At 40.7% G+C, this 16660-nt stretch overlaps 1 protein-coding gene across 5 annotated transcripts in view; it reads left to right on the top strand.

The window, feature by feature from the left end:
* The first annotated feature begins 732 nt into the window (after positions 1 to 732).
* Positions 733 to 16660, top strand: part of WARS2 (tryptophanyl tRNA synthetase 2, mitochondrial) — a 42524-nt gene continuing 26596 nt past the window's right edge. Inside the window, exon 1 of one of the 5 annotated variants that reach the window (XM_005506257.3) lies at positions 733 to 984. In XM_005506257.3, coding sequence (XP_005506314.1) covers positions 931 to 984 — 54 coding nt within the window. In that variant the 5' untranslated portion in view covers positions 733 to 930. Of the gene's footprint in view, positions 985 to 1133; positions 1774 to 16660 lie in introns of those variants that run through there. The other 4 variants (XM_065077921.1, XM_021292639.2, XM_021292640.2 and 1 more) reach the window with 4 other exon arrangements.

Genomic DNA, 16660 nt, shown 5'->3' with positions numbered 1-16660 from the left:
TGAACTTGGTAAAAGTTAACTGGGGAGAAACCCAGCACCCTTCCCAAAAGAGATATCATGAAGGGTTGGGGTAGAACAGGAGTGTCAAACTCATTTTCACCAGGAGCCACATCAGCCTCAAGGTTGCCTTCAAAGGGCCAAATGTAATTTTAGGACTGTATAGATGTAACTACTCCCACCCCTGAGGTAGAACATTTGCAAGAGCATGTTAAGTCTCATTTATAATTTCAGTGTTACTTATTTTTTTGACTCTGTTATCTAGCAAACCAGGAGCAACACAGGCACAACAACTGGATTTGGGGTTGCACAGTGCCAGAGATGAAAGATGATGAGAGCTGCTTTGGCTGTATCATTCGGGACAAAGCAGGGCAGATTTGGGGCAGAGAGAGGTTTTCTGTGGGGATTTACTTGACCGGAGACCTGACACGTGCAGAGGCAAGTGTATTCGAGCAGGGGCCCAGTCTGTGGACCTCTGGCAGAAAAGGTGTCACGGCCATGGTGAGCCATCCTCAGGGGAGCAGGGGTCAGGGAGCCCTCCAAGGTTGCCAGGGGCAGCGGGAACACACTGCTGAGAGGGGCACTATCAAGGGCAACCTGCAGATGAGGCAGGACACATTAAAGAGAGGAGAGGACGCACTGGCGTTCGCAGCACGTGCAAGACATGCCTGCCAGGCCCCAGCAACCGCCGACCCGCAACGGCCACCACCCCCGCACGCCCCAACCGCCCTCCTCAGTGCGCGACTGTCACGTGATGGCTCCCTCCACTTCCACACCCCCAACCCCGGCAGGCCGCGCTCTCAAGCTGCCACCCCGGGTCTGCGCGTGCGCATTCTGGGCTCCGGCGACTGCGCTGCTGAGCGCATGTGCTGACCCTTCCGCGTTTCCACCCTGTTTCCCTTCCCCCCCCCAACCACCCTTCCCGCCTTTGCCATGGCGACACCGAGTGGCTTGATCCGGGCCCTGCACCGCGGGACCCTCCGCCAGGTAACCAGCCTGGAACACCTCCTCCGTCCCGGGGGGACGCGGGATCGCCTCACGATGTGCTCCAGCTTGGCTAAGCCCCGCGCTGCAATCGAGGCCTGCCCGAACGTCAGCCCGCCCCGAATGCAGTGGGCCCGCTCCGCGCATGCGCTTTGGGGAGACCAGGGCGGTCGCGGAGGGCGGGGCTGTGGCGGCGCCGTGACCTGCTGGCGATTGTCGCCTGTCGGGCAGTCCCCGCGGTTTCCCAGCCAGTTGTCTCTGGCGCCTCTTAGCTGTGGGGCTTTTGCGCCGCGGGGCAGGCGGGGTGTAGGGTCAGGGCAGAGAGGGAGGCCTGAGCCGGCAGGTGAGGTGTGAGCGCGCAGCGGCTGCCTTCGCCGGCCTTGTCGGTGTCCTGGTGGTCGTTTGAGCGCTGAGGTAACACTGGGTGTTATTCAGATTTTGATTATTAGCCTTAAGTTTTCCCCAGATCATTATGTACCCACATTAAATGTACCTAAAGGCTTCAAACTCCTGGCTTCTCCAGCAGGAAGAAAGAAAAAAAAAATAGTATATATTTATATATATATGGGTATGTGAACATTAGTTAAAGGCTGTATGTCAACCCTTGCCACTTCAGTGAGATATAGTGGTTTAATTGGCTTAATGCATTGTAGATTTTAATTGTAACCGTAAGGAACTGCAGCTTGCCTTTCCTGCTCCTCTTCCCCCATTCTATTACAAAATTGAAATAAAGGAACAGTTGATTGCATTCATCATGTTTGGGAACGTGCCCTCAGCAGTCAGCCAAGTCAGGTAGGAATATATGTGTTTGTAGGCAACCTGCTTCATAAAATTTTCTGTCTATAAATTATTTGCCTTACCAATTTATGTAGCTTGTCATCTTGTTTTAAAATGAGTGGAAGAATTATTTACTAAAAAAACCTGACAATAATACTAATGTTGCATCAATTTAGTCAATATTTGTTTCCCTTAGCTAAACAATTGGCTTTTTAACAAAAATCATGCTCACGTTCATATATGATCCAAATCCTGAATGGTATGCTGTATTTCTATACTTCATCCAGAATGGGTGTCAGGGTAGATGTCTCATGTTGCTTGTGAGAAGAAACAGGATAATTAGAAGACCAAAGATGACTTTCAGTTTCTTGGTGTTATCCACGTTATGTGTGACCTTGTAGCAACTGTATTCTACCAGTTGCCCTCAACCACAGAGTTGCTATTCTGAGAATTTCAAGCTAAACCATACACGAATACACCAAATGCAGGTGTGTTAAGGTTAAATTAATGCATATTTCAGTTACTTATGAAGATAGCTAATATCATACAAATTACCTGGATTCTGCCTTTCCTATTGAGGAGGCAGAATGGGAGGGAAAAAAGGAGAACTTGTTATCCCCTATGAAACTTTCATAATCGATATTTTATTTAGTAACTGTGTGCTTCCTATTAAGTGTTACTGTGAGGCAGAAGTAAGGTTTCTGTGCTTACTTTTTGTTTCATAATTCATTTGTGTACAATACTACTCTGAATTTTAATCATACAGAAGACCTAAAGGGGCTTGATGTGGCATACTCAGTAAGCTTGTTGAGTGCTTCCATTCGTTTAGGTGCTTTGATTTCATTGCACTTATATGTACCTAAATCTTCCTATGTTTTTGACACTTAAAATTCAAACAGTTACACTGTTCCTGTAATACATTTGCCAAAGCAAATGACATGCAGATCTTGCAAAGATGTTTCAAACCACTCTTTATTTTTAGAAAAAAAGAACTGCGAAGTTCCTTGAAAAATATTGAAAAGGTTTATATATGCTTATCTTTCATGGTGGCTCTTGGGGGTCCATTCAGTATCCTAGCAGATACCTTCCCCTGCCCTCATTCCTCTAGCAAAGGATTCTGGTTTATCCTGCGTCACGGAGAAATCTGCCCTAAGTAGACTTGGCTCTGTTAAATCTTTATATTCGCTCTGACATGAACTTCTTTGCCAGCTCTGAGTTGCCTGTCAGATCGAGATTACTCATTGGGTGCTTTGTTACTTGGTTATTGTTACTTGATGTTCTTTAGATGTAATAGATCTAAGAATGTACATCCTCACTGTTATTCTTCAAATGTTTGAATTTGAAAAACAAGAAGCCCAAAGTTAGCGTTGGTTATGTAAATTCATACTGCCTGCCCCCAAATAACAGCAGTAATTTAAGTTGTTTCTCTAGTTTTAAATTTGCAAGTCCAATATGCTGTGGGCTTTTGTCGCTTTCCTTTCTCACTTTAAGTGCCCTCTTATGTCTGACTGGAAAGAATTGCACTGGAATTGAAGTGGTACTTCAGTGCTTCTCTAAAAGAAATGAAGAAAAAACTGGTTTCCTAATTTATGCTGTTCCTGTTGCCAGGCTCAGCTTTAGAGTATTTCAACTACTATGGCAGACAGCTTGGAACAGCTCGTGTATTTACTATGTGCTAATGAGAAATATTCAGATTTCAAGCTAGAAATGTGTTTATCTTAAAGCTTGAGCAGTGTATGTCTACTGGCACCCTAACATTTTTTGTGTTTAAGCATTTCATAATGCAGCCACAGTTATTAGGAGATATAATTTCTGTGGTTTCAGCTTTGTTTCACTGTAGTGCAAAGTTCATCATTATGCTGGATTTATCATGCTGTTGAAAAGTTCCTCTATACTTTTTGTTTTACTTAGTTCTAAGATGCAACTAGAATATGTAGGCATAATATATGTGGTTAAGAAGAAAGTAATACTTTGTTAGAGAGATTAATTGTATTTTGGCTATCTTGGCTTTTAAGAGCTTATTTTCAAATTCCTTGATTTATTATTCAGTGGTCTCTAAGCCAGGGTTATAGAAAGCCATTTCATCAAATCTGTTTCTTTGATAAGACACTCTTAAAAATGGCAGCTACCAGCTACTCCAGGGAATTACAGATAAAATTCTGAGAAATCCAGCTATGGCATAACCTGTCAGTAGGGAAATTTAATCTAAGGTGAGTCAGTCAGCTGTTGGTATATGACCTGATAAAATATGAATTAGGCTTAGTCCTGTCAGCAAAGCTCTAGACGTTCTTGCTACTAATGTAAGCATTCAGTCAAATCTTACTAAATCAGGCCTCACATGGGGTCTGTCAGTCAGTTAATTTTATGGGTTAGCTGTTACATCAGTTATCTTCAGCTGATAATCTCTCTGTAGTCTCACTGTTGCAAAGCCAAATAATTTAAGATCAGAAGTGGTCAGTGGTCGAATCCCAGCCTGCGCGAGCTTTCTTTTCTCTAGTTCAGACCTTCATTTTTAACCATAGCAGCTGTTGCTGCAAAAGTCCAGGGAAGTGAATAATGACAGAGACTGTTTGTGCTCTGGGTGAAAAAAAATCTTATCTATCAGCACTACTAACAATGCCAGTGACTAACAGCAGAGCATTTCTGTACTGGTGTGAACTCAAGCTTTCAGACAGGGTATCTCCTTTTCTCCTCTGTACTCCATAATGGCCCTCTAATTTGTTCAGAGAGGAGCCTAGTCAGCATTGCACATACCCCTTCAGACTCTGACCTGCATAGCTCCTTCTACATAGTATGTTTGAGACATACCAGAAGGTATTTTACTACCTTTGATGTTACCCAAGTGACGAAAAATTTTTCTCTTCTAGTAGGAAAGTAGTTCTCACTGTTACAGTTATTGTAACAGTACTGTAATACCTGTATTGCTTTTCTTCCTGAGAACATCTTTTGAAGAAAACATGAACCTCTTGTTTTGCTGCCTTTTCTCTTTTTCCCTTTTTGGTAGGTAAGCCTTCCCTGGCCTTCACACATGATGTATTGTGATGACTGTATTGTTGTTGCACAGCTGTACATTTTGATGTCCTACAACTTTCATCTCTTGTCAATTTTGACAAGGGTCTGATGGATTCTCTTTCAGTTTTATGTGATGCAGAACTCAATCTTCTAGCCACAAGGGTTGGTATTTTTAAACACAAAATACTTTCTTTTTTGTGCTAGAATTTGGTCATTTTTTTTCTGGCACTCAAAGTTAGATTTGCTGTAATGAAACTCAGGACAGTGACTCTAGCAGGCAGTGTTTGGGTCATAAAAAGCGAAGACTGGTTTGAGTTCCAGAGTCCCAAGGATGCTGCTTCTACCTCTATGTGAGTGGTGCACAGAATTAGTCATCTCTGGTGAACGTTTAGTCAGGACCATTGCAAGTATGAGACCTTCAAATCCAAGGAATCTTAGCCAGCGTGTTGGTAATCTCAGCAGCTCATTTAGGAATGTTCCTGTTTCTTTGCCTGAGTTAATATCTGAAAAATGCCATAGGGTAGATCCCTGTAGGTGTTGTTTCTCTAGCTTGCTTTACAGGTTGTGACCAAAGATTGTGCTAAAATCAAGATGCATTTATTGTGTCTTCCTCTACTGTCACAGCCTACTGGCTCTGGAGGCCAAAGTTAAACTAGTCTGGTATGTTTTGCTCTTAACAAACCCATGTTTGCTGTTGTTTTCCTCTAGTTATCTTCTAGGGAATTGCAAAAGATGTTTATTGTTCACTGAGAATTGATGCTAAGCAGACTACCTCCCAGACTGCTCCTCTTTTTGGAGACAGGGATGACATTTGTCCTTTTTTGGTCTTCTGATACTTTGCTAGGCCGCTGTGAACCTCAATTATTCTGGCCACTGTTCTCCGTATTTTAAGAAGATATCTTCAGACTGGTTGGCTCTGATTAAATTTGATTCATTTTTTTTGATGAAGTATTGTTCTTTCTGTATTCAGGCCACCTGATCACTCCATTGTTACTGTGCTTGTCATGTTAGTGACTGGTCATGTTTCATATTTTTTAATGAAGATAGCTGTGAAAAAGGCAGTTAGATAAAAATTGAAGGGTTGTTGTGGAGGAGACCATTAAAATACTTTTTCCCAGATTGCAAATTTAATCTTGAAAATTTTTAGCTATAGTTACCATATGGGTTCCAGAGAAAGGAAGTAACTGAAATTAACAGGCCTTAATCCTTAAAGATTTCAGATGGTAGTTAAAACTAGAGTGGGAGAGAGAGCTCAAATTTTAATATCATTCAGATATGTTATGAACAAAATGCAAACAATTAAAAGAATCCGTGTTCCCGTCTTGAATTTGTTGCTGTCACATAGGAGTCAGTTTGTTAACCATCAATTAAATTAGTCCCCAGCTGCATGTAACAAGCTACACACATACACAGGGTACTGCAGCAGGTCAACTTCAGGACAGCCTTCAAGGCAGTCCTGTGCTGAGATTGATAGATAAGCGGGTAGTTTAAGTGCCTGCCTTGGATTTATGATTGTGGCCGTCCTCAGTGTAGTATACCTTTCTTCTAAAGAGCATGAAGGTTGGAGGTGGTAAAGTGCTTTTGACTGAGAAAAAGGCTGGAAATACAAATACTGGTTTGACAGCAAAGACCCATCCTATTTCCTGGTATCCAGTATGGGGTCCTTCAGTATGTTGTAATCTACAGGACCCTTAGGAAAGATCTAAGTGACTTGAGAAATGCTTTCCAAGTATGTGTAGCATCTGTGTGAATTCAAGTGTAGAAATTGGTACCATTTTAAAAATTTCATGTTTTCCTATTTTCCTGAATTTTAATGTTTTTGACTCTTGCTGGGCACAGATACTAACAGTTATTTGGTTACCCAGTTCCTCCTGAAATCAAATGGATTTAGCAACATGTTCCAGCTTTTGGATTAAACTTCTAGTGTCTCCTATCCACACTGGAATGGAAGTAATTTGATTTTATTTTAATCACTAAATAATTTATGTTTAGTCCTTTAGGGAAACTGGCTTATCTTTTAGATGAAACATTGGAGGTGTTCTTTAAGTCAGAGTGAAATCATTGACTTGTGTATCATTTTCAGAGCTGAAGGGAAGTTAGTATGCAGTAAGAATGTGCATTTCTCGGGTCTTCACTGGATTTGAGAGAACTGAGATTGCCACACAGAAATTAGATCTTCCAGTCGTAGAGACACTTCTCCTAATCTGCCTTGCTTAATGCCTTGTCTCTAGTGGATTTTGGCCACTGTTGTAGCTGCACAGGAGAGAGCCCCCATTGAAGACAGAAATGAAGGATCTTTGAGGCGTGAACGGGTCCTATTCATTTCCATAATGGAGTTCTAACAATAAAGTCTGGCAAACGTAGATTGTTTTAGCAGGAAACAGCCCTTTATTCCAGCGTCTTGGCAGGGCTTGGGTAGAGTCCCACCATTCTTTCTCCTGCTGGCCCTTGCTTGGAGTTTCTTGGCTGATCCTGTTTTTTCTCTGAAGGGACTTCTGGTTTTATTAACTTGTTTTTGTACAGTGAACTTAATGAAAGATGCTACTCTGGCAGTCCTGGATGTTGAAGTTTTGTGTAAATTTCTCTGGTGCATATGTTGGACAAACATATTGTGAATTGTACAGTCTGTAGTGGATCACCTCTGCCTCTAGACTGTAGACTGGGGGTCTTGTTTTAGTGCTGTTTCGTTGTCAGATAGAATTTTCATTTACTAATACAGCAAGTACTATTCTAGACATTCAACAATTACTTTTTCCATGACACAACTTGTGGTTTGTGCTAGGACTCCAGGGTTAGAAGAACAAACATTTTGTGGAGTTGACTCAAATTACAGTAGGATCAGAAGTTGAAGTGAAGAAAACCCTTAAACATTAAGTCAGTTAAGTCACTGTAGATCACATATGTTTTGAGCTCTGCTCAGTTTGTAAGTAGTGAATTGAAATTGTTTTCCTTTTGGCCATTTGATCCCTTGACTTTTGTTAACTGTAACAATAACATTCTTGGAGTTCCAAATGCAAACTAATCACATAGCAGATTTTATCATTTTCTATACATTCACTGGACAGGATTAAATACATTTTTGTGGCCAGAGATGTCCACTTTGAGACTGTACTGAAGTTCTTCCTGCAAGGGAAAGGAAATACATATATATTTGAATATATGTATACACACACGCAAAAATATACAATGAATTCTTATTCATTCTTATGCTGAAATGTGATGATTGCTACCAGAAATGAAATGTCTGCTTCTATTTTTTACTTCAAGATGTTTGAATTGCGCTAGGGCTTGCTTCCACTTCTTGGAGGTGGCAGAAGTAATGGAAAGGTGAAGTTTACCTCATTGCTTCAGTGATGTCTGTACAATATCTAAATGAAGAATTAGTGTTGTGTGGAGGGAGCACTAACAGGGATTTCCTCAATTTTCATGGTAAAGCACATAGGTCATGTTATGAACTACTACCACAATGCTGATCGTCTCTACATAACCAGGCAAATAAAACTCTGCTATGCTTCCTTTGTATTTAGATGGCACTTTCATAACTGTATAGACTAGGAAATGTTTTTGCTCCACTTACTTTGTTTATAGATAAGGGGTTTGGAGCTTTACAGTACACATTAGAAAGTGAATTAAGTGCTTGTCATTGATTTTTCAAAGTGGGGTAAGCCCATCTAGTTCACCCACATCGGTGGGTGTCAATATTTAAGTTCCTGTGCACAAAGATCCCAGGCTTAGGTAGTGATAAGTTTCATTTTGAGGCGCAGAGCTCCTGTGTAACTATTCTAATTCCCAGAAGTATTTGGAAGCTAAAGTGAGATGAAATTCCTCCCGCTCTGACAGATGGAATATTTGTGGTTTTGAATCCCATCAGTGCAATCTTCTCATTGTTGTTTCTGGTCGCATACATCAGTGACAGTCAAATAGTATACCTTGGTCTTCATAGCCTCCTCCTCACAATCTGGATGCTGAACTATTAATCTCATCTGAAAGGTTGTTGGCCAGCATTCAAAAAAAAAAAACAAAACCAAACCAAACACCAAACAAACAAAACAAAACAAAAAACACAAAAACACAAACACCAAACCTGATTGGTAGCATCTTCACAACTTCCCCAGGCTCATATTTTTTTTATTTTGCCCAGGTGCACCATTCCAACTTTGGAATCTGCCACTGTAGCTGTGTCTTGGAAATGGTATAGCAACATTTCCATGTTAATAAAAGACTCCAGGCTTCCTGATGATCTCACCAAAGATTCACATAGCAACTATTTCTGTCACTAGCTTTCACACTTGTAGATACTCTAATATCCCTGTCCTTTGGCACGGAGATTGCAAAATGGCCTGTTTTGAGCTTACCCAACAGGAGGAACAGTTCCTTTCAGGGATTCTGCCTTAATCCTAGGTCTCATGGGCTTTCACTTTTCTGCTTGCCAGCATTGCTTTTTACATTAACAACAGCAAAGAAATAGGGGAAGTACAAACTTTTGATGACAGAAGCACATTATGCTATCTTTCCTAAATATAATCTTTTTATAGCCACATCAAAGTTTCTTTCATAGGTGGTCTTTGACTTCTACTTGAATTGGGTTATCCATTTGCAAATATTTTTCTTGAAATCACATACTTGCCAAGATGTGGAAAGACTTTACTTGATAGGCATCCATGGGGTGCTTCCCTTTTGCGTGGAAGAACAAAACAGTTTCAAGCATTTCAAAGCTTCTTTGTTGCTTATGTAAGGTGAACAAGGGGTCCAGCTCTCTGAATTCCTGACTGAATCTCATTTTGCATCTCTGCTGGCAACAAATTAGCCCACGTAATTGCTGCCACCAAGAATGAGTGTGCATTTTACTCTTCATACACTTCCACTGTTTTTGTTTGGTTTGTTTCTGGAAGACATTCGCATTTGATATCTTTGCAGAATTAAAGCAATGTCAGCACTTCGCATGTTCATCAAGGATTAAGCCAGGTCAGAACGGCCAAAGCTGCTATCACTCCCTTCAGTGGGACATTTTTACAGTTGGCCATGCAACACTGATTGTAAATCTAGGAGAATACTAGCCAGTCCTCAAAGAAACATGAAGTATTACACATCTCTGGGATACCTGCACTACAGGCAGTCAGTTTCTTTTACACTGATGTACTCCAGTGGATACATCCAAATTGAGAGTTGGTAATTTGCCTAGTTTCCTGGGGACCAGTTTGAATAATATAGGTAAGTTAAGTTAGAAAAGAGATCTCATTTTTATAACAAAGCAATGAGTGTCACACACGAACTAGAGAACTTTTCATTTGATGTTTTTTGGCTTAAGGTGTGTAATAAGCAGGACTGTGACTTGGGTGACTTGTGCTGTGGCCATTCTAGTTTCACAGGTAATGTTCTATAAACTTCTACATTCTCTTGGTCTCAAATATGATAATCCTTCATTGTACTGCCACAAATACTTGCCTGTATTGCTTTTGTTTTACATTCCTTAGATGCTAGTAACCAAGCGGCATACTTTTTTAAGCAGCATTTTATTGTGCTAGTGACTGAAAATGCTGGTGCACATTTTATATCAGTACTACAAGAACTTCCTCTCATGTAAGCCAAAGATTTGCTCTGTATACAGAAGATTCCATCAGTTTTCAATCCAGTCTGCTTGTTCAATGGACATACAGACACTACACTCATCCTATTTTCAACCCAACTGTCGGGGGTTTAGATTGTGGGGTGACAATAAAACCCTGGCAGATGTATTGTTAACCTCCTCTACCCCCCACTTCCCCCTTTTGCCCCTCCCCCCTTCCCACTAAGGACAGGCGATTGGGAGGGAAAGAAGGACAGAGAGAAGACAGTTGGAAAAATTAACAATGTTTTACTAAGGCTACTAATAAGAATACAGAAAATAATACAAAATTTACAAAACCAATCTTGAAAGTCTCAGCAACTGCAGAGCTGGAAACCAAAGTCCTGGATTAGACTCTGCAGCCAGCCGGAGCTGGATTCAGTCTGTCACTAGGCCTCAGTTTGCAGGGACGACTAGCAAGGTCCTCTCCTAATGTCAGCCATAAGCAGAAGGGAAAAAGCAAAGGCAAAAGGGCCGAGATCCTCATGATCTCCCACTTTTATATGAAGTATTCACGTGAATGTAATGTTATACACAGTTGGTCAGTTTCTTGGTCACCGGTTTGTCATCACCCCTCTGGCGAGATGTCCATCTGTGCTTATCAATAAGTTTGCATTCCATTGCTAGGTTTACCAAAACGTGTCTGGTTCTCCAGGAAAATGCAGCTAATATGAAGGCTTTAGCTGACAAGCAAAATCACTAAAAGAGAAACTTGTTTTTAACAAAACCAGGATACCAACGTTGGATGAAATTCCTTAGGAAGAGAATATAGCTTTTGTTAACTTTTTGTGGTCAGTGCTTGTATCTAAACTAGGGCATCCAGATGAGCTTCTGTGCCCGTGGACACAGGAATGTGCCTTAGCTACATCCTGTTGGAGGGCAAGACCTGGCTGCAAATGAACATCTCTGTGTTTGTCCTCCTTATCCACTCCTCATCTTTTGTTTGTCCTTTCTGTGGAAACAGCCCAGTCTTGTGATTTCAGGACCAACTTGCACTGATAAATACAATTTAAATGTAGTCTGTGAGTATTGTCTGTCTTCAGAAAATGTTTTTTAAATTCTGTAGAAGTCCCCGATACAATTATGATTATGATATCTAAAATATTCAAATTGATAGAATTCTCTCTTCAGCATAGACAAGAAGGATCAGCTGCAGCAGGTTTTTGTGTATGTGTGTACCATTAGGGAATTTACTGAGACTTACAAGTCTTAAGGCCTCTCAACAGCCATCAGGTGATTTTAGAACTTTCCTTTTCACCTGAGATGAATTTCAGGCAGTGACCACAAGGTGAAAGTTTTTGAACAGCTGTGTTAATTTTGGCCCCAGGTGACACGAAGCCAACTTTTCCTTGTTACAGGAAATTGCCAAATAAAATAACGGAGAGGAAGTGAACTACTCTTTGACTTTCTAGGACAATATTCTGAAGAAATGTAGTAATTCCAAACAAAAAATATATTTTAAAAAACTTCCCTCTAGATGTAAGTTGATAGTCTTTGTTTACATCCCATAGGGCAATCTTGGTAACAAGCAAGCTCCTCACTTGAAGAAAATATATTAAAAAAGTATAATAAACTCTCTTTCAGCTAGAGGTCAGAGAAGGAGCAAGAGCGATCAGATGTTATTCAGAGATTTGGATACTGCTGTGATCAAAACCATAAAACTTATCTAATTTCTCTGGAAGGGAAGTATTTAGTTGTAAGAACATTCTTCAGCTTTTGTTTTGCTTTAAGATTGTGATGTTTTAGGTCCTTAAAATGGTTTCACCTATTAACTTAAAATCACATCAGCATTTCATGTATAAAATAACCTATATTTATAATGAAGAAATACAGGATGTTTCGAAAAGCTGGATGCAATTTCCAAGTAATTTCAGTTTGAAACTGGGTCCATCTTTTTTAAATACCCTGTACAATACACTTCTCTTTATATTTTGACAGTAGCACCTGTAGCTTGTAGCAAAGTGAATGCTAATTCTTCACTTGTTGCTATCAGTTTTATTGTATTGAAGCAGTATACATGTCTGAATGTGAGTATATACCAGTTTACAAGTGATAAATGTTAACCTATATTTCACATCTTTTGACAACATGGCATGTTTTTTCAAAGCATGTCAGTGTTCAGCTGCTACCCATGTAAAGGCCTCAATTAATAAATTTTGTTAAATGCAGGTACAAATACTTGAATCTTGAAATGCCACAAGATCTAGCCCATCTAAATAGAATTCTAATTTCTCTTCCATCCTCCTTGTTCATTGCACTTTGACCTTAAGCATGCCTCTATAGGATCAGAGGCTCAGACAACTAGAAGAGACCCAACTAGAGATGACCTAGGGCTTCCCCTGGCCCAAAATAAAAATTGACTGCCCCTACATCTTTATCAACACATCTCTCATACATATATATATAGAGAGAGAGAGAGAGAGAGAAAGAACCTCTCTAAGCACTCTTCTGATAAGTGCTGCTTTGTTTTCTTTTCTGTGCAGTTCTACCCTCCCAGTCTATAATACTATGTTCTACATGCTGTTTCTCTAGCTTGTGGGAAACTGAGGTAATAGCAGAACTTAATGAAAATCAGGGTTTAACCTTCAGTACTTCTCCATTCTCTTAATAGCATCTGTTCTGCTATAGAAGGCTGTTAGAGTGGTCTGACATTACTAGTCCTTGAGAAATATTGCTGTCTGCTGTTTATAGCTGTAATTTCTTCTTAGTTCTTTTTTTATTCCTACATTTTTCCAAGAATTGAAGTTAAGCTGACTCATACAGAGTAACTCCACTTAGGTGAGGTCCCAGAGTGGAGCATGAGGTTCCCTGCTTTCCCTTGCTCGCTGCTGCACTGTGTGCTTTCTGTCAGCCCACAGGACTGGATCTGGATCAGGAGGAAGGCAGACCTGGTGGAGTGCTTTGGGGAGCTGTTTGCAGAAGGCATCTGTGCTCTCAAATTTTAATTGTTTGGTTGCTGCTGGTTCAGCCACATTGTTCAATGAATGTAACAAGTTCTTCTATGGATTTGAGTCTTAGGGTGTTTTCCACAATGTAATAAGCCTGTGTCTCCACTCTACATTTCCCTTGTGCCACCTTCTCAAGCAACGCCTACAGTACTGTAACTGTCACATTTTCAGCTTCTAACATTGTGTGCATCTTTTAATGGATTTGGAGGCAGCATGTACTGAACTGGCCTGACCTTCATGCCTTGCCCGGCTGGCCAGAATGTTCCTGCTGATGGTTCAGCACACTCAGCTCTTGCTGAAGCCTCCTGTCAGTGAGGCACTAATTTGGCTTACCTCTTAGCACCTTACTTGTGTGGTCATTGTAAGAACATAGTGTTACTGAGTCCTTTACCCTTTCACTGAGTCTGGGTTAAAAGGGTTGATAAGACCTGCAGTTAATGCCTGTGGTTAGGTAGTTTGCTTGAAGAAGCTTTATGCCTTGGCTTAAAAAAATAAAAGTAGATGGTTTGAGAATAGTTAATGCAGAGTTAAGGCTGATATAGGCTGCTGCCTGTCTTGGACCATTTGAAACCCTTAACTGCAGTTCTGTGTATGTCTTTAAAAACCAGGAGGTTCAGAAGTACTGTGTGTGTCAGTGTGTGTTGGGCTTTTGGGGTGTGCCTCTGCTTTGAACAGATGCCATAACATGCTGTCCTTGCAGCTGATGTGGGGAACTGTAGGGAGCACAGCCTAAAAGGGCTGTCAGGTTGTGTCCTTGCTACGGAAGACATTATGGTTCAGAATAAGATCACTCACTGCTGTTGGCTGCATGCACACCCAGTGCTTGTTTCCTTCACTGACTGCACAAACCCTTCCCACTCTGTGAAGTGTTATCTCCTCTTCATGTCCTAGGACCTCTGCAGAATATTTGAGCCAGCTCTTCAGTTTTGTAGACTGCTGAGTGCTTCAAAGTCCATTAGCCAGATTTTGTACAACCTGTTTCACTGGATGCAGGAGGGAAGGGTCTGTGGCTGCCTTGGGTCCAGAGGTACCTTCTGTTGTGTGGCTGTGTGAACTGTGGCAACCTGCTGTAGATAAGCCATGTGTCTGTCAGTGCAGCTGTCACTAGCACATTGAGTGGCACGTGGGGCTCATAAAGGCAAATGAGAGAATACATTTGTGGGATGCAGCATACCACATGAAAGGATCCATTTGCTTAGTCATCTTTAACAAGGCAGCATGAGAGGGCAGCCTAACCCAGACGCAGTTGTACTGTGTTCTTTTGCTAGCCCCGGAGGGCAGAGTTAAATTTATAGGGTGGGGTTGGTATGTGCTGTAAATGTTTCTCCTTTAAATGTGTTTCTCATTTTAAATATAAATATTAAAATCTTACTTAAGTTTAAATATAAATGCATTTGACATTCAAGAAAGGGCTACCAGGCGGTGCTGTTTAAATCTTAATTTAGTTCAGTTTCTGAGAAATGAGTTAAGCCTTTTTCAGAAGCTATTTATCTGAAAATTTGCTCTGGTCTAAATATCTTTCTTTCTAATTTAATGTTAGCTCTTTAATCCCTAATTTTAAGAATTAAGCATGCTGAAACTTCATTTGTACTTGATGAATTGGATGTATTGAATTACCAGATCAAGATAAACGTGTTTTAAAGGTTTCTACTGCTGAGAAGTAATTGCTTAAAAAGCAATAATGAAGCAACTGTAGTACATAGACTGCTTCTATGTTTCCCTTTTCCTTCGTATTTTTTTCTCTCGCTAATAATATTAACACTTAAATTATCCCAGTTACGCTTTAAAATTTATGCTTTAGCTGTTAAAATCAGACTTGTCTGGTTTTCCTTCATTTTGCTGCTTAATAGCTGTCTAAAGACAGGTTTTGCTAAACCAAGATTAACAGACGGGCATATCATTTTAGCAATGAGGGCTTTGAAGTTGCACAGCATTAATGAGGGAAATAAAAAAATGTCATAGATGCAAAAGATGCAGGAGTTGGGGACTTCTGTCAGCCAATTTTTTTTGTCTCTGAGGTTGAGGCAAGTTTTTGGGTTTAGTGGGTTTTTTCCTTCCCTTTTAGATCCCTGTTGGGAGGATTTTCATGTTTGAAATTTCAGGTATTCCATTTTGTGTTTTACTTGTGTCTGTGTTTGCTTAATGCTGCTTTTTCTTCCCTTTGACTTTCACATTTTCTTTTCCTCTGGTAAATTTGAACTTGCTTCAGTTTAAGATAACTAGGGCTAAGTGAACCACCACAGATAAAATTATAGCAAGAAGAGCAAAGTCTGTGAATGATCCTTTGCTGTTTCCTGAGTCGTTCCAATCTCATTAATCAGTACTGGTGCTGTGGAAGCTGCGTGGTGTGTTATGTCGCCAGCACAGCAGCTTCTCCGTCCCTTTCCCCCACCCCCTGCGTGCCTACACAGTGGGGAAAACTAGAGAGGGAAGCCATCAATCTTTTCTGTCGTAGATGTCAGCAGTGATTCTCCTGCCGGCTTCCTGCTCTCTCTGTCGTGCCCACCACCTGTGTTTAGAATTAGCTCTGATGCTGCAGATCTCACTCAGCTCTTCACCTGTTCTGCCCTGAATAAATAGCTGTTAAAATAAAGCAGAGCAGCTAAATGCTATAGCATGTGAATAGTAACCACCCCTGTGGGTTGTGGACTGATTTCTGTTGCAGCTGCTTTTGTACTGATGCTATTGTAATACTATAATAATTTTCTGTAATGATGGGGTTTTTAGGTCTAGAATCTCTTGCTTGTGTTTCAGCCCAAAGGTTAGTTTGCAAGCAAGTCTTTATTTAATGTAAAGATGAAAATATTTATTAGATACGTTATAGATAGAGGCATAAGCCTATCTCCCATCAGTTAGCTTGCTTTGGATAGCTTTATGAACAAAGTCTAAAGAAATTAATTAGTCTGAAGCCTTGTCCCTAGTTTCAGTTACTCAAAGAATACAATTAGCAAAAGACTCTTTGGGAGTCTTATACCTCTGTGTCTGGTTAGTGGGGGTCTTGAAAATGTAAGCGTCTGTCTTCCCCATCACTGGGTAGGCTGAGAAGCTGAGATGTACTGCTTCTGTACTCCTAGGGCAGGATTAATGTCATAATCTTGTTGTCTGTTGTGTGAAATAATGGATCTAACCTGCCCAACTTTTATGTATATTTTTATAGAATTGTATAAATGTTTTCCTGTGCAGTGCTGAGAATTGTCTGTCAGCTTTCTCCTGCCTCCTTGACTGGATGCTAGTTTTTTCTATTTTCAAAACCTACTAAGAGATGAAAGTGTTTATGAGGCATAAGGGTTCCTTATAACTGTAGCTTGTCTGCTGTCATTTCAAGTGTATGATGGCA

The sequence above is a fragment of the Columba livia genome, chromosome 1 (genome assembly GCF_036013475.1).
Source record: "Columba livia isolate bColLiv1 breed racing homer chromosome 1, bColLiv1.pat.W.v2, whole genome shotgun sequence".
Lineage (NCBI taxonomy): Eukaryota > Metazoa > Chordata > Aves > Columbiformes > Columbidae > Columba > Columba livia.
Note: the sequence above shows the minus strand (reverse complement) of the source record. Positions and strands in the feature narration are given on the sequence as shown.